The sequence below is a fragment of the Protopterus annectens genome, chromosome 6.part0 (assembly GCF_019279795.1).
Source record: "Protopterus annectens isolate FY-2018-M chromosome 6.part0, PAN1.0, whole genome shotgun sequence".
Taxonomy (NCBI): domain Eukaryota; kingdom Metazoa; phylum Chordata; order Ceratodontiformes; family Protopteridae; genus Protopterus; species Protopterus annectens.
Window position 1 is genome coordinate 942,757,630 of NC_056737.1, and position 19,351 is coordinate 942,776,980.

The 19,351-nt window shown below is 38.5% G+C and overlaps 1 protein-coding gene across 1 annotated transcript in view; it reads right to left on the bottom strand.

Moving 5' to 3' along the window:
• Positions 1 to 769: 769 nt before the first annotated feature.
• Positions 770 to 19,351, bottom strand: part of CCHR6.PART0H14orf132 (chromosome chr6.part0 C14orf132 homolog) — a 780,815-nt gene continuing 762,233 nt past the window's right edge. The window contains exon 2 of the mRNA XM_044074593.1: positions 770 to 2,885. Within this exon, the coding sequence (XP_043930528.1) occupies positions 2,661 to 2,885 (225 nt within the window). The 3' untranslated portion in view covers positions 770 to 2,660. The remainder of the gene's footprint in view (positions 2,886 to 19,351) is intronic.

Genomic DNA, 19,351 nt, shown 5'->3' on the forward strand with positions numbered 1-19,351 from the left:
ATATTTGCCAGTGTCATTATATAGGTAGTAGGCTAGTAACTGTTCATTTGTCACTATATCAGGTTTGTAAACATGTGCAAACATTTTTGTGTGAAATATTGTATTGATAAAAATAATTCATTTATTCACCAGTAAGTAGTGACTTAGTAGCAAAAATGGGGTCTATACTATATGAGCGAAACTCCCTGACATCGAGGTGCGACTTGTGGGATCTCAGTACAGTGAAGATTGGAGTTTTTGCCCTTTCCTCACTGTAGTGTGATCTCGGAGTTGGAATCTATATTTAGCGGGGGGGGGGTGTGTGTGGGGGGCACAGCCCCCCACAATATTATTTTCAATGTCAGGGATTTTCGCTCATTGAGCATTCGCTTATATGAACTTTCGTTCGTATAACATAGACCTGCAAAAATGTGGCTTCAGTTTTACAGTCATGTTTATTTAACTTGTATAGTACCTCTTCTTTATATGTAGCAAGATTTTCAGCGTTTGTAATAATGGAAGAAGTAAAGGCGGTGTTTTTAAAATATGTTGAATACTTTAAAAAATCAACGTGTATTGTTAATCTGAATTCATTCACTTGTTGCAAATGATTAAAACACGCTATTGGATGCAACATGCATGCCATTTTTAGTTAAAATAAATATGTTTTTAAGCAGCTGTTTTTTGAAAATAATATGAAATGTTGATAGAAAACAATTATACAACATTAAAATGAAAGCTTCCCTTGTATGTACAAATTAAAGCAATCTGAGGAACTGTAAAAGTTTGGAAAATATTAAACATGTTATAAAACAGAGAAAAGCCTAAAAGTTAATAAAAAGAAAAGACTGACATATTCTGCTGTTCTAAATGAACCATTATATCATATTTCACATAATTTGCATTTCAACCTTAAAGACTGTATGTTGTATAAGCGTTAAAATGCTGAATTTCATTTTTGCAAGCAAACCAGGGCCTTTAAGCACAGCTGCCTGCATTCAGAGGTGCCTCTGAGAAACTGAGATGGAAAAGAGACCTGTAGTTATTAACACAGTGCAAATGTAGAGGGCAGAAGACACAAACTGTGGTCAGCTAGATACATTTCAATCACAATTCATTAATGTAAAAAACTGCATTGCAAAGCCTGTATTATTTTTGTGCTTCCTTTGACACAAGTCGACGTGACGTGTGACCCATTATAAACATTAGATTATGTTTCGGCATAATATGAGCACAGTATAATAAAAATCCAATTTTCTTCACACTAACAAATACATATTTCAAAATAAATGTCCAATTACCTTAATTTCTTTCTCATATTTATGCTTCTATTGTGACTGTATTTAGGTCATATTCATCTTCAGGAATGATCTACTTCAATTTCTAAAAAAAAATTGCTAGGCCTGGGGCTGCTAATAAGAACATTCAGCACATATTTATATTTCACAGTTATAACGATCTGGATAGAATTATATGAATTTGGATTTCTAGGATCAGCTCAGGATTTGGTGGTCAACATAATAAAATATGCAGCATTCTCTCTGTGTCACAGCCTCTCTCCTTTCCATTTATGCTTCTATATACTTTTTTATTATTTTTGAACTGATATTATTTTAATGTATGAAACATTAGACACTACAAACGTACTGTGTTTTTGGAATGTATCCACATATTATCTCACGTTTCAAGGCACTCAGGTAACACTCCTACAAATAACAGCCCTTCAGTGTGTGCATATGAAACCATTTATGATGACACACCATGTTACAAGTTACTCATACAGTTTAACAAATTGCTTTCTTCCTAAATATTATTCTGTTATTTTTAACATTTGGATCTGTTTCATTGTATCTTCTGAATAAAACTTGTCTTAAATGTTTATATGCACAAATTGTCAGTTAACAGTATAAATGTTGGAGCATTTTATCAGTGATTAACACATTTGCATTGCAACTGGAGGAAAAATAAAATCTTTTTATCTTAACCACACAAATACTGATGTCATATCAGATAAGCTAAATCCGATAGAAGCATAATGTAAGTAACCAGATTATCGGTGCTGCTAACACAACTCAAATAGTCATGCAAAGAATTACTGGGAAATTTGTATTTCTGCAGTAACATCAGCGCATTTCTCTGCACTGAACTTCAGTTATATGGGTAAATAGAACAGTACTTTCACGTTCTTATTTTCCCAAATTGATTTCTTTTGGTAGTGGTTTATAGTATACTAAAAAAAATAACTAAACATTATGTAACAGAAGCTGTAAGTTTCTGTAAGAGAAAAGCTCTGCTTATCTGAAAGTGAGCAATTAGACTGGCTATGCCATATTTTTCCTTTTGTTGTTGCAGATCTGTACATGATAAACGGTTATGAGTTAAATGATGATTATTTACTGTGTATAATTTTTTTTAACTTACAGATTAGGACTTTTATTTTATGTGATGAAGTGCATTTAGTGAATATTGACAAATATGCTGATAAGAAATAATATCTGCTTTTTTTCTTCACAAACAACATTAAATAATATAATCTGGTATACCCTAAGTATCAAACTGTGTACTGTCTTATTATAACAGATACAAATATTTGGCAGTATTAGAGGGTTTTATGTATTAGGTAGTACAGAGGCATAAACCAGCCACATTTTAATAAATGTAATACAACATACCATCTGTTTCTAAAATGTACACACATACACAACTCCTATGACCACAATATTTCCAATTGTTGCTATGATTGCTATCCATAGCCATATGGCATCTCTGGATGAACGGGTTGTACTTTCTTGCTGGTTGTGGACTGAATCTGCCGCATGAATATTTGGTGATGAGCTGAAGAAGGAATATTCCCCAGTGTAGTCATCATTTGGTGAATCCATGAAGGCTCCTCCGATAACAGGTAGCTGTGAAAGACAATGAATTAGTTCTTAAATGCTTGGAAATTAAATTTGTAGTGAAATTCTTCAAAAATATGTTTATATTTTAGCAGATTATTCAAAACGTACTCCTAATTAAAAAAAAATTCTGTATGAGTATCAACAAAAACTATAACTTCAGAGAAAACACTTCCTAGTATGGTATATAGTGAGTTTTATTTATTCTATGGTTACAAAAATTGTTAGCCTTTTAGCAGTAATAAAGTTAAGAATGCCAAAGTAAAACTGAAATTGTCTCAGTATATCATGTCCTGTGTTTTGCAGAACAAAGGATAAATTTCACCCAACTTAGAGATCTCACCAAAAAACAACCAAATTACATAAAACCAGCTCACTTAGAGACTCCCATTATCGTCTGCAATTAAACCAGGAAAAAAAAATCTGGAGTTTGGTTGATGAAATAGCGAGATATGGCCCAAATAATAACTATCTACTTAATGAAACGATTTACACAACCCCGATCTCACTCTCTCCCTAAATCTCCCTAGAGGAATCAGGATGCTTGGGTTGGGAGGTTTCTATAATGGTTAAGATTTTATCTCACAAACACAAGGTACAAAGTTTGATTCTCACAAAAGGGAACTTGGCTAACCTTAAAAAGGCCCACAAGAGCAACTAGCCTAATGTTTGCCTATGAACTTTTAAATTCTCATCACTCCTTGCTACCATGGCCCTCAACTCCAACACAAATAACACAACACTATTGTCTATACTCCCTGATCCCACAAATTTACTTCAAAAGAACTGGGCACAGAAATGTAGCCATCCTGATAACAAAATCCCACCCAATGCCCCAGCAAGGGCTGATGGCCTCTATCCATGGTTCGTGTCTCTCTGCCACATTCACTTTCCAAGATGATATTTAAAGTGCAGTGTAAACCCTCCACCTGCCGCCTTGCACTACTCTCTATAACAGTATCACAAAGCTTAGTTCTTTCACCGATACTCTTCTCACTGCTTATCAATAAAGTTCCAATGGTCCTTCCACATATACCAATTTTACGCTATGCAGATAATATGGTCATGCACAAATAAACTGCCTCTCATTCAGTGACCAAAAATCATTAGGAAATGGACCTACAAAACCTCTCTGACTGCATAGTTATCTATAGACTAATTCTTAATACAAAGAAAACCAAAGCCATGTTCTTTGGAACCAAACAAAGGCTTGTGAAGATACCTAGCAACTAGGCCATTAGCCACGTCAGTCAGGAACCAATAGAAACAGCACAGCATTATAAATACCTCAGTATCTGCCTACAGCCCAATCCCAAACTACAAAAACACCCACATAACCCAAGGCCAAGTTAAATACTCTGCTCACATGGTTCAGTAAAATATTTTACTTCCTTGGTCCTGAAGGATGAGCTGCCAGCGGTAAAAGTGTCCTTCTCCCCCAGCACGAAAACAGTCCCTCCATCATGGCCATTGCATCAACAAAAATCTGCAGATTTATCACTCTAGCCCCCAAAAGAGATGACCACTGCTTTATCCTTGATAAAGTCAAATGGTTACCTTTGGAACTCAGAACCATTATATTTGTAGAAGACCTACTAGCCTTAACTCATTCCTCTTCCGGGCAAACAGACCATGTGTCAAAATTACCCTCCACATCCTTAACCCCACCAGCATGTAGATCTAACCTTCATACCCTTCACTTCAAAACTTCACTCCACTGAACATGCCTTTTCCATTCTTGCTCCAGAAGTCTGAGCTACCATCCAGCCACACAGCCTTTCCTAAATTTTACTCAGAACTGAAGTCCTTCTTATTCAAACAAGCAAAATGTAAGCCCACCCTAAACAGTGGAGTCACATAAATCCACCTCAAAATTCCCCTTCCTAGCATGTTATAAATAAACAGTCTTTTTTCCCTCAGGAGGGTCTTGGGTGAACTATATCTATTGCAACAGGGTAAATCTTGTTACCTTATGTTGCATTACATAGATATTTTGGCAGAATAAAAGTTATTTTTCTGGTCTGATAATTGTAACTGCTTAAAATGTTTACAGCCTGAGTGACAATGTTACAGATACACTGCAACTAATGCATGTATAATCATAACTGTTTAAAAATCTATATTCTGACAATGATAATCTCATCCTATAGCTGTGATTTGTTAGTTTTGATCTGAATGGAAATTTCATTTATCCCCAGGGTGAGCTTAAAAATGGTTTACTAAGATCAGAACAAATAGAAAAAAAAAACAAAAACAAACAATAAATAAACAGTCTTTTTTCCCTCAGGAGGGTCTTGGGTGAACTATATCTATTGCAACAGGGTCAATCTTGTTACCTTATGTTGCATTACATAGATATTTTGGCAGAATAAAAGTTATTTTTCTGGTCTGATCTACTTATGCAGCCAGTGCTTTTTAACTGTCCTTCTTATTCACTTTTTCTTAGGAAATGACCTATTTCAACATTCCTAAAGGACTCTGTGCTCTGCTCAGGTAATCTACTCCATTTACTTACAACTATTCTTTGAAAATGTACTTTCTAAAGTCTAGGCTGAACTTTGTTTTAGTCCATTAGGGATACCTCATTCTCCTTCCTTGAGCTTTATGCCCTCAGATCAGAACCTTATCTGGAACCCTGTTTAGTTCCCTGATCTGAACTGGCACCCCTATATAAACAAAGTTAAGGATAAAGAAAAAAGTTGTCTTAAAGATGAGAACCAAAAAAAATCTCTTTTGTCTGAAAACTACTGTACTTCAGTGCTTCAGCACTGACTGCAAATGCAGTCCTGTGTCAATGGCACCTGCTGATTGCACTCCCAACACCTTGCACTCACGGCAGCTGCCCCCTTTGTCTCGCTCAAGTTATGTGTCTGTCTTACACTATTGCACATCTTCCTCTCCAGTAATATATCAATTTCAGTTTGTATCAGTGTCAGTGGTGCAACAGATAACACACTTAGCTTTGGTGCAAAAGGCTGTGGGTTCTGTTCACACAACACGAAGACTGACTGTTGACACTGCAATGCAGCATAAGGAGTGAGCTGCCCTTTGGATGCGACATTAAACTGAGGCCCAACCTGCTTGAGTTGGTCATAGCTCAGGTGGATGTTGAAAACCCCATGGTACCTATTGAAAATCCCAGGGGAAGTTCCCAGATACCGTGGCCAAATTTCCCCTAGTAGTGTAAATACCACCTTGGGTCTTCTCTGAAAAGAGGCTACTAGCCTAGTGGGGTTAACCTGGTCATCAAAGGATTAAATAAAAATGTCTCCCCTTTCTTACCATTCCTCAGGAGAGTGTAGATTTAACTTCTTTATCCCTCCTTGTACCCATTTACTCTTGTTTCAGTTACCACTGCACTCTTACTTTGTATCCTCTTGGCTAGCTGGACATTGTTATCTCTATAATACCTTTGATCTGATGAGGTCTCTGTCAAGGGGCAGTATAGGGCCTTATTTTCTTTATCCTTAAAGATACAGCCCAGCATCTTGCCGGCCTCGGCTGCAGTTTTCTGCTTGTACCTTGTCATTCAGTTCGGCTGTTAGCAGCACACCAGGGTCCTTTTCATTATCTGTTTTTAAAGTGATTATTTCATGATGGTACTTCACTTTAAGATTATTAAAGCCCAGGTAAAAAAAAATATGCTTACTGGAGTTAAACCTTAGGTTTTACATCTCAGTCCTCACTGTCAGCCTTCTCAGTTCCTCACCTGGAGGCTTGCTCCCCCATTCTTCAGTGTTTCTTGTAACTTGGTGTCATTTACAAAAATATGACTCTATTTTTAATACCCATCATGATGTCTTATACCAAGCTGGCAAAGAACACTGGCCCTAGGACAAACCCCAGTGGAACCACATTATTCTTTTAATTTTTCCAAGAGATGATTCCCAATAAGTTTAATAAAAACTATTATATAGGATATAGCATTAAATACATTAAAGAAAACACATCAGAGATTGATGTAGACCTTTGTTAGTACAAGCACTTTTCCTAGTGCTTCGTCTTAGTCATTACTGAGTATCTACCATCTATTTGTAGTGCATTTAATAATAAAAATTCAAAATACTGAATAGAACAATGTTATCCACATTAGTGGATCTAACCTGAATGATGTCAAGGCCACAGTTTTAAAGTATGGACTGACGTTCATTCTAGCAGTTATGCTACAGCTACATCAAATGGAAACTGTTTTAAGTTGTTAAGAACTTGAATTTATTTACACTTCCTGTAGAACACAGTACATAGAATGATAATCAAGATTTAGACACTAACAAGGAATATTGCATCATAGGAGTTTCAAGGCAACTCAGCCATGAGGCCATGTCTACCTTGCCAGTACACACTCTTAGACTTTGCCACTCTTTTCAAGGAGGGCCAGACCAGTCATACTAGTGGTGATAGTATGAACACCCATCTAGTTGTCCAGTTCCTTTTTAAAAGCAGGCATTTTCTCACACTGCTTAACTTGGAGAGACAGTTTGTCCCAGAGATGGATTAGGACTGTGTAACAAATCTATCCCTCCTCTTTGTCTTATTTATATGTTGAAGTAGATTTAGATTTTTTGTCCCTAGAATTAACTGGATTGTTTAATTTATTGAGGTATAAGAGATCCTGGACTACTGGATTCCTTATAACTCCATAAGCAAGACACTGGTCTCCACTCAGGAGTCTATACGAAACTGCATATAGGGATAAAGACTCGAGTCTTTCTTTGTTGTTCAGATCTTTTAGACCCCTGATCTTTTTAGTTACAAACCTGTGGTTTCTTTCCAATTGCTTGAAATGCTTAGTAAGATACATCCCAAAGGGGCTGGGGGGCATTGTAATCAATGATGGGTTTAATTAATATGGAGCACAAGAAATTGAGAACTTCTTTTGATTTGGAAGACATACCTTTAACTGTGAGCTGTGCAAGGCAAAAGGATGTCCTAAATACTGCTGCAATGAGATAATCAAATGTAAAGAAGCTGTTCACCCAAGTGCCAGATCTCTCATCATCTTTTGATTTTGAAGCTGGAGCTAGGGGTGCTTACCAAAAGCTACAATGTTGCACTTTGTGGCACTGAGCTTAAGTCCATTTTAAGTACCTCAGCTATTGACAAGTACAAGCTGTTGCTGAACAGCATGTATGTCACAGGGGGACTTGACAACGACTGCTTGCAGTCATCTGTGAACTTTGTTAATCAAAGATCTTCATTTGATAAGTGGAGATCATAAAAGTAGCTGCCAAACAGTAGAGGTCCCAACACAGATCAATGTGGATCTCCACTGGTCATCTTCATCCTCTCAGAGGAAGCACTGCCAACTCTTACAGTGTGGTCCTTCCTCTAAGCCAGTTGGATATCCACCTTACCAGGTCAGTTTGGAGCTTCTTCAACTTGCTAATTATATTTGCATGTTGTATGGCATTGAATGGAATGCCTTGGTAAGGTTAAAGTACACTGTATGGACAGCTAGTCTATAGACTTCAGCCTGAACAACCCTCTCAAAGAAGTTCACAAGTTTCATTAGAAAGGATCTACTCTTGACAAAGCCAAACTGCTGGGGGTCATGTTTGATTTTTTTTTTTAACTTTCAGCAAATGTATTTTTTCAAGTAAATAACAAGAAAAAAATCATAAAAAATAACATTCAGCAGGCAATCCTCATGCATGCTGCCTGATGGCCATGCTGGTGGCTGATTCTCATTTACAACTGTACATTAACTTCTTATCTTATGCATACATTTAAACACAACCCAAAACAAATGTTCATAACAGTTCATTCTTTACTTAACAATATCCAGTACCCTCATAAACTGCAAATATAAATCTTATTAATTAGGGCTTCAGTAACCAATAAATGCAGTATAGCAACAATTCCAGTCTCCCTTTTATCATTTAATAAGCTAATTTTCTACTGTCCAATCGCCTTTACCCCTTACTGTCAACTGACTGATCTGCTGGCCTTTCAACCTACTGACCTCTGCATTACTGACCAACACATTATCAACCTTTCCCTACATTTTCCCACTATAGCTTCCACTTAGGTCTGTACCTTTTACCCAGCTTATCTCTCAAAATCATGTTTCCCCTTTAAGCTTTTGAGCTATTTGAGACACTATGTTTCTGTCAATTTAGAGGACTCATCTTGCTTTCCTGTCCTTGTAATAGCTTTTTCTCCTTCAAACATTATTACTCCCACCAACAGTGTATTTCCATCTTTTTGCTGAGAGTCTGCTCCCTGTAGAAACATGCTTAGTGAAGTTTACTTCACTGCCTATTACTTTTTCATCTCCGCTTTATAGCTTTTAGGCTCGGGGCAGTCCCAAAATATGTGCACCACAGTACCTCTCAATCCTGCATTACATCTCCAGCAATCTTCCCTCATCCTTGGGAAGATCTCTGATAATGTTATTGGAGTATACAAATACTGATATAAACACTACCAGACATATTTTAAAATTCCTTGCTTTGGTCACGCACACATTGGCAATTGCACTATCTTCTACTATTGTCTATCTGCTATTTTTTTTTCCTGCAGCTCTCTTATCCATCCTTTTCTCATTTTTTTCTAATAGTCCTATTTCTTTCACTCGTATGCCCACCATACCTATCAATATAAACCCTTTGCTCATACCTACCTCCACTCTTTGTTAATCTCCACTGTGAATTCAGGTACTCTGCTGTTTCTTCTACCTCCTCTTACCAGTTTCTCCAATTTATCTTTTACCCCTGATAATCTCATTCCATACCATCTGGCAATCCAAGTTCTTCTTGTAACTCTGTCTCTAACATATTAAAGTGTCACCATTAAGTACTTGGTGCTAGTACTTCACCTCAGTCTTCCTGTTTTTCCAGCTACATAATATCGATACATTTTCTCTATATTCCTTGTGCCCCCCATCGGTAATATTGTGTCCCACTGCTCTTTTAATTCCGCATTTTGAAACATCCTTCTCCCAGTCCTCTGCAATTCTTTTAACACTGGCACTTAATTCCAGAACTGGGATATTTCAAAAATATATCCCATATATCTTCTCCTTTTCCCAAAAGATTCATTCCCTCTGTTATCATCCTCTTCTAGTCTGCCAAGTACTGTCTGTCCATCCACTCAATATGTTAGCTGCCTGAGCTCTCGGCTTCCCCTTTTCTCTAGAAAGAGTTAAAACCTCCCATGTTACCTGTATCTTCCCATCATCCCATACAAACTGCCTCATTTCCTGCCTAACTTTCTTCAGTATACCTCATTAAGGCTTATCTAATATGCCTGTCCTGGTTACAGTAACTGCAGCAGTATGTATAATTGCAAGACTTGCATTTTTTGACCTAAGTCCAAATTGATATTTTTCCATTTTTGCAACTGGCTCCTTACTTTCCTGTTCCAAAGGATTCTTTAACTGTTTTCTTAACAAGATCCCCAAATACTTAATCACTGCTTTCCACAACTCCTCCAGCTCTTTATCTTCTAAGCAATTCTGATCAACATTTATTGCAATTCATTGTGTTTAGTTTGGTTAACCTTGTACCTGAATTCACTACTAAGGCTGTTAATTATACCCTACACTTCCTCCAAATCCTCCACTGGATTTTCAATAGTTAATATTATGTCACCCACATATAATGGAATTCTCTGTCTGTCCATCTACCAGTATCTTTCTGCATCAGTTTTTCTTATCACAGTTGTTAACGGTTTTGAGTATACAATGAATAGCAATGGAGAGGTGGCACTTCCATCTTACCTCTCACTTCAACTTCAGTTTTCTAATCATTATCCATCTCATCTTAACTCTAGCTTTAGGGTGTTTATATATATATATATATATATATATATATATATATATATATATATATATCCTAGCATGTTCAACCATTCCTCTGGAAACTCCCATATCTTCATCAGCCCAAATAAATATTGCCACTTTAACCTGTCATAATCTTTCTCAGCATGAAATGATAATATAACAACCACTCTCTTCTTCATCTGGTTATCCTTCATTATTATTAATGCTTTTACTATATTAGCTGCTGCCCCCCACATACACAAACCCTGTCTGATCCTCAGGAATTAACTCTGAAAGTATCTTAGCTAGTCTTTTTGTCATAATTATCATAAAGCACTGATAATTATGGCTTAAAATGGAGATCAGTCCAAAAGACGATGCTAGCAATGGGTGTTTACCCTCCTTATATATTACTGCTATCACTGCTTCCTTCCACATGCTTGGTGTTCCTCTCCTGTCAGTATCTTATTGAACAGATTCACCAGCACCCTTTGATCACATCCTTAATCATTCCCCACTACTCTACTGTTAACCCTTCTGTACTTGGTGACTTCCCTTTTTCATTTTCTTCATAACTCCTTCCACTTCTTATTTATCTTCTTCATCAGTTCATACTTCCTTTGCTCATTTAGCGTAGGTAATTCTCAATTCCCACTCTGTGAAATTGTCCTCTCCCCTCACAGCCTCATCCTCTTCACTCTTATAAAGTTCTATTCTTTCTTTTGTAATTAATATGCTCTCATCTTCTGATTCTTGTATCATTCTCTTAAGTTCCCTTTCCCTTTTATTTCTCCATTCCCCATATAAGTTACCTTTCTCTGGAGCTCACTTAACTTATCCAACATATGTTTCATGATTATCCTGGCTTGTTTTACCTTGAACTGGGTTCTCCTCTGAATCCTTTCCTTAAGCTCCTTTTTAACCTCATCCCACTCTTCACACAGCCAGTCTGCCTTATTTCCAGTCAACATCTTCATTCCCTGATATAACCATTCCACTTTTTCCTTTTTTCCAACAAATAACTGCAGGAACCTCCATTATACTGGCAAATTATTCTTCTCTTCAATTCTAACTGGTCTGTGATTTGCTATGATTACTGGGTTACAAGTTACACTCTCTACTGTCTCTTTTTTTCAATATTAATGCATCCTCAGTCTAGTCCAGACCACGCGTTGTGCCTTGCTGAAAAGAAGGTAAATCCCCTTACTCTGTCTGCTTGTTTCTTAAGTTTTCATACATCTATACACCCCCCTTATTTGTTATTATATTCCAGACCCAACCACTAAACATAAACCTTCCCAAAACACAATCAGCTTAGCCAAAATCTCTCTTATTGCTCTTACGCTAGATTTAGGGAGAAGGTGCACTAATATCAATTTTATGTGTTGACTCTGTAACATGTCATTAACTCATGTGTATGTGCCCCTTTCACTGTTAGCCAACAGGGTGCTGGCGGAAATTGGGCTACTGTTGGCCGAAGGAGAAGAGGAGGGCGAAGGCGTGCCCGAAGGCAGGAAGATAGGAGGAAGGTTAGGAGTGTAGCAGTGAGGGTAGGAACTTTGAATGTTGGCAGTATGACTGGTATAGGAAGAGAGCTAGCTGATATGATGGAGAGAAGGAAGGTTGATATATTGTGTGTGCAAGAGACCAGATGGAAGGGAAGTAAGGCCAGGTGTTTAGGAAACGGGTTCAAATTGTTTTATCATGGTGTGGATGGCAGGAGAAATGGGGTAGGGGTTATACTAAAGGAACAATATGCCAAGAGTGTTTTAGACGTGAAGAGAGTGTCTGACCGAGTGATGTTTATGAAGCTCGAAATTGATGGTGTAATGATGAATGTTGTTAGTGCATATGCTCCTCAAGTTGGGTATGCGATGGAAGAGAAAGAGAAATTTTGGAGTGAGTTGGATGAAGTTGTGGTGAGTGTACCCAAGGGTGAGAGACTAGTGATTGGAGCGGACTTTAATGGGCATGTTGGTGAAGTGAACAGAGGGATGAGGAAGTGATGGGTAGGTATGGTGTTAAGGAGAGGAATGCAGAAGGTCAGATGATTGTGGATTTTGCGAAAAGGATGGACATGGCTGTGGTGAATACGTATTTTAAGAAGAGGGTGGAGCATAGGGTGACGTACAAGAGTGGAGGAAGATGCTCACAAGTTGATTATATACTATGTAGGAGGGCCAGTCTTAAGGAGATTGGAGACTGTAAGGTGGTGGCAGGGGAAAGTGTAGTTAAGCAGCATAGATTGGTGGTATGTAGAATGACGTTGGTGATCAAGAAGAGGAGGAGGAATGTGAAAGCTGTGCCAAGGATTAAATGGTGGAAGTTAAAAAAGGGTGATTGTGAAGTGGAGTTTAGGGAAGAGTTAAGACAGGCACTGGGAGGCAGTGGAGAGTTACCGAATAGCTGGGTAACTACAGCAGAACTAGTAAGGGTGACTGCTAGAAAGGTGCTTGGTGTGACATCTGGACAGAGGAAGGAGGACAAGGAGACCTGGTGGTGGAATGCGGAAGTACAGGAGAGTATACAGAGGAAGAGGCTGGCGAAGAAGAAGTAGGATTGTCAAAGAGATGAAGAAAGTAGACATGAGTATAAGGAGATGAGGCGCATGGCAAAGAGAGAGGTGGCGAAAGCTAAGGATAGGGCATATGGAGAGTTGTACGAGAGATTGGACACTAAAGAGGGAGAAAAGGACCTGTACCGATTAGCTAGACAGAGGGACAGAGCTGGGAAAGATGTGCAGCATGTAAGGGTGATAAAGGATAGTGAGGGAAAGGTACTCACAAGAGAGGAGAGTGTGTTGAGTAGATGGAAAGAGTATTTTGAGAGGCTGATGAATGAAGAGAATGAGAGAGAGAGAAGGTTGGATGATGTGGGGATAGTGAATCAGGAAGTGAAACAGATTAGCAAGGAGGAAGTAAGGGCAGCTATGAAGAGGATGAAGAATGGAAAGGCTGTTGGCCCAGATGACATACCAATGGAAGCATGGAGGTGCTTAGGAGAAATGGCAGTGGAATTTCTAACTAGATTGTTTAATGAAATTTTGGAAAGTCAGAGGATGCCTGAGGAGTGGAGAAAAAGTGTTTTGGTACCTATCTTTAATAATAAGGGTGATGTGCAGAGCTGCAGTAACTACAGAGGGATAAAACTGATTAGTCACAGCTTGAAGTTATGGGAAAGAGTAGTGGAAGCAAGGTTAAGAAGGGAGGTGATGATTAGTGATCAGCAGTATGGTTTCATGCCAGGAAAGAGCACTACAGATGCAATGTTTGCTCTGAGACTGTTGATGGAGAAATACAGAGAAGGTCAGAAGGAGTTGCATTGTGTCTTTGTAGACTTGGAGAAAGCATATGACAGGGTGCCTAGAGAAGAGTTGTGGTATTGTATGAGGAAGTCAGGAGTGGCAGAGAAGTACGTAAGAGTGGTACAGGATATGTACGAGGGTAGTGTGACAGTGGTGAGGACTGCAGTGGGAGTGACAGATCCGTTTAAGGTGGAGGTGGGATTACATCAAGGATCAGCTCTGAGTCCTTTCTTATTTGCAGTGGTGATGGACAGGTTGACAGATGAGATCAGACAGGAGGCCCGTGGACTATGATGTTTGCAGATGACATTGTGATCTGTAGTGAGAGTAGGAATCAGGTTGAGGAGACTCTGGAGAGGTGGAGATATGCTCTAGAGAGCAGAGGAATGAGGGTCAGCAGGGCTAAGACAGAATATATGTGTGTAAATGAGAGGGAGGGTAGAGGAATGGTGAGGATGCAGGGAGTAGAGTTGGTAAAGGTGGACGAGTTTAAGTACTTGGGATCAACAGTTCAGAGTAATGGTGAATGTGGAAGAGAGGTGAAGAAGAGAGTACAGGCAGGGTGGAATGGGTGGAGAAGAGTGTCAGGAGTGATTTGTGACAGACGGGTATCCGTAAGAGTGAAAGGGAAGGTCTACAAGAGTGTAGTGAGACCAGCTATGTTATATGGGTTGGAGACAGTGGCATTGACAAACAGGCAGGAGTCAGAGCTGGATGTGGCAGAGTTAAAGATGTTAAGATTTGCAATCGGTGTGACTAGGATGGATAGGATTAGGAATCGGTATATTAGAGGGTCAGCTCATGTTGGACAGTTTGGAGACAAAGCAAGAGAGACGAGATTGCGTTGGTTTGGACATGTGCTGAGGAGGGATGATGGGTATATTGGGAAAAAGATGCTAAGGATGGAGCTGCCAGGTAAGAGGAATAGAGGAAGGCCTAAGATAAGGTTTATGGACGTGGTGAGAGAGGACATGCAGGCGGTTGGTGTGACAGAGCAAGATGCAGAGGATAGGAAGAAATGGAAAGAGATGATCCGCTGTGGCGACCCCTAACGGGAAAAGCCGAAAGAGAATGATGATGATGATGATGATGTGCCCCTTTCATCTTATATTTTCTCTTGTATCAGTAACTGTTCATTTCCTTAAACCAACTACTTTGTACACCCTTATTTTATTTGTCCACTCATGGGATGTTTGCTAACACCCTATAACCTATCCATTCAGTTATTTTGACTCCTTTTTCTAAGTGTGATTCCGGCAAAAATATTAATTGAGCTCCCCTCTCTTCAAGTATCTCAGTACTCTACTCCTCTTTATTATATTTGTCAAACCATTAAAATTCCATGTTACTATCTTTAATGTAGTCCTCACCCTTTTGTTTCATTTCCCTACATATCACACATAATATTCTTTCATCTTGTCTCCTTCTCCCTTCTTCCCTTGTCCATGCCACTAACTCTATTTCATGTTCCATGATTTTTTTCTCTACTTCCTTCCACTCCAACCATCTCTGCCTTCTCATTTCTAGACCTTAACTTAAATTCCCTGATACACAGAAACTGAATGTTACGACTGTCTCCGAACTCAACTTTCCATCTGGTTACCAGTTCACTCCCTCTCTCTTCCCCTCCCCGTCCACACATAACTATTTATGTATACACACACACTTGACTTTCTTGTTTGCAGTCCTTATCACTCCATGCTTCTTGGCACTACCACTGCTGGGGTTTTAGCAGCTGCAAAAAAATGAAGCAATGCCTTTTAAAAATGACTGTGTTTATTAAAAGTTTAGGACTTTTGTCCTCTTTTCACCAGGACGTCATCAGGACAAAAAAAAAAACTGCAACCATACTTTTTACTTCTCATTATTAATGCTAGCCATCTAATTCAAATAGCCAGCTATGATCCCTCTACTGACTCTTGGTACCCAACCTGGATCAAAATCTGGTGCAGCTATATATATTCGTTAAAATTCAATCCACATGCTGTCCCTTTTCTAGCACCTGATGGTGACTACAAGTTCAAGATCCTGCCTACACTAAAGAACAAAATTTGCATCTTTCAAACACTGATGACCTCCTTAAATTTATACAAAACTGTTCCCCTTCTCCAAACTATTCACCTAAACCCTAACTTAAAAATCAATAATAAAATGATTGATCTAACAAACTTCCCTATTATTAAGAAAGCCATAGTTTGGCACATTTATAACTCTAAAAATGTTGCCGAGGTCAAAAGCCCTATTTGGTGCTCTTAACAAATACGATCCTATCTTAAGGCAAATTAGCTCACTTATAAAACAAAAATTCTCTAACTGTAGAGTGACGGGGCAAGACATTACAGTATTACAATCTATCATCAAATCACTTTCCCTACAGAACAAAATTATTTTGAATACCTATAAACTTGTGTCAAGCATTAAATATAATCATTCACTTCTATTTTCCAAATATTGGGACGGCATACAAGGAGAAATCTCTACGGAATCTAAGTGTGAAGCAATCAATAATACCCTGAATTTAACCCCCTTCAAAAACTAATTTACACTCAATTTATGATAAACAACAACTCCTACTATACCCCATCAGTTTTACTAAAATTCGGATACAATAAAAACCTAACCTGTCCGTTCTGTTCCCTCCCACACATAGATATACTTCACATCTTTTGGAGCTGTAAGAATATTTACAAACTCTGGTGTTCTCTCAGAACTCAGTTGGAAAAAAATGGGGTACGAAGAAACACATTTTCCTGGCAAACCATGATTCTAAATATAATTCCTAAATCTCTTAAGGGTATCCATCGCCGCATCTCTGTTACGGCCTGTGCTCTTCTCAAATATTTTATAGCCAAGAATTGGGTCAATCCCTCAGCAATAGCTAGGGAAAACTTTACATCAATGGCAATCAAATATATATCTGCACATAAGTTATGCAATAATAACAAAAAGAAAAAAGAATATTTTCAGAATTACTGGTATAGCCTTTTTGACCTAATCCAAACTAAATAATTTTCCAAAATGTGGGTCACTAACATTACATTCCAGGAAATCCTCCATCGGTATCATATCTGGCCCTATAATCATTAGACATTGTTATCATCACACTGTAACTTTAGATTCTACAAAGTATTCTGTTATATTATTTTGTTATCCTCTGGCATCCATGGTGTAAATATGTTGTAAATATGGTATAAATAGCTGTACATGGTGTAAATAGTTGGCTTATATGGATATACCCTCCTTACCGCTTTTCTTTCTTCTTAAGGCAGTCATATACTCCTCCTTCCAAGCCATTTTCCATTTGTTTCTCTAGACTTTGACTGTAATAGGTTGCTGGAGGTCTGTACTGCTTATATTATTCTCTAAGATGTAAGTTTCCCTGTAACAATAACTGCTGTTTTATAAATGCATAGTTTTTGTACTAAATGTTATATATATACCTATATTTTACTGCTTCCTGTAATGACTTACAGTTTTTGTTTTTATGTTTGAAAAGTTTGTAAAATTCAATAAAAATATATTTGAACCATACTTTTTACTTCTGGGAGATTCAGGGAGTCCTGGCCAGTACTGTTTCTGCTGGTTTATTAAACTATTTTAGGAATAGTCACATGACATTTGACAGTGTATAAAAGGATTCTGTTGCACTTTTTGTTTGTCCTAATGAAATCCTGGTGACAAAAAAAACAAACCAAAAAAAAAAAAAAAAAAAAAAAAAAAATGAAAGTGCTGAACATTTAATGAACACAGTGATTTTGGAGAGGCATTGCAGCACTTTTTGGTTACTGGTCATTTTTAATGTCTGCAAATGTTGTCTACTTTCATTAAGTTATAGCAGTTGCTTGCATAGTATATGGCTTAGCATCCACCATTCCTGAACTCCCCTATTAAAATAGCCTGCACTCAAGATACCATGTCCATCTTTAATACAAATTTTTAAAGGTTCTTTACATTCAAGTACTTCTTAACTTGTACCAAGTTTTACTTGCTGTGCCGACTGCAGTTTGCACTGTGAGATGCTCATCAAACTGTTTTATTTGTGCTGTTATTTAACCTGCAACTTAATTCTCACTTTCTGTCATTCCACCCATACCTCACACAGATAAACCAACTTATTTTATCCTGCCCTCAATGCCTGACAAAAACCTATGCATTAGGGTTTGAAATAGCAATAACTTGCAACAGGTTAGCTTACTATTTTCAGTTGCATTCTTAGTAGGGTTTCCTTTACCTTTTTGTTTTCCCCTGTCCACTCTCTATACTATTATTAGGGTTGCCATTTTCCTTCTTTATAGCTCCATACACACACACACACACACACACACACACACACACACACACACACACACACACACACACACACACACACTGCACATCTGCACATATATCCCCCTCAACATTGTATTACACATTAAGCAAAATGCATAGACACAATGCAGGCGCTTTCATCCCTACTGTGACCTAAGAGCTATCAAGGGGATCCAGTATCTGTCTGCCTGGGATGACATGATCGACAAACCACAATGCTTTGCTAGAGATGGCCTTCACCTGTCGCCCTTGGGATTCCGGACACTGGCTAAGGCTCTTGCCACCCCTATAGTGCCTTTTTTAGGCAAGGTTCAAATGACAAATTCACCACCGTAACAGGTACAAGCAAGCAAAATCTGAGGGTAATGATATTTAATGCTAGAAGTCTAAACCTCAAAATGCAGTCACTCGAGGCACTCCTTAAAATGGAGAGCATCAACATCTGTGGAGTGATAGAGACCTGGTTCAAGGTTCCAGAGAGCACCCCTACATTACCAGGCTATAATTCATACCACACCTTTTGGCCACCTAACCTGGACCGAAACACTCAAGGTGGAGAGGTGTGTCCATATTCATTAAGGATATCCACATCTCCAGGCTAGTTGCTCAGCATAATGCATTTGAGATTATCCAAGTGCAACTAACTCTGGGCAAGACTGCAATCCAAATTGTAGCTTGCTACAGATCCCCCACCATGCCCCAGGATTCCCACTCCCCATTTCTTGATACACTGGAAAATATTAGGGTACAACCTAACACCCTAATAATGGATGATTTCAACTACCCCACCATTAACTGGGAAAAATACTCATGTATCAACTCTTGTGCTCACTATTTTCTGGAATTCATAAATTCCAACGCCTTGGATCAACTTATCCACACCCCCACCAGGGGCAGCAATATCCTAGAGTTGGTCATTACCAACATGGGCAACTGGTGATCCACACCAGAGGTCAGTTCCTCATTGGTCAGATCCGACCACAAGCTAATCACCCTAGACATCCACATCCCACCCCCAGCCCCCATTAGGGAAACCGCCGTAAAAAAATTCTCCAAAGCCAACTTCACGCTTCTTAAGACAGAAGTGGCAAACTTCACAAG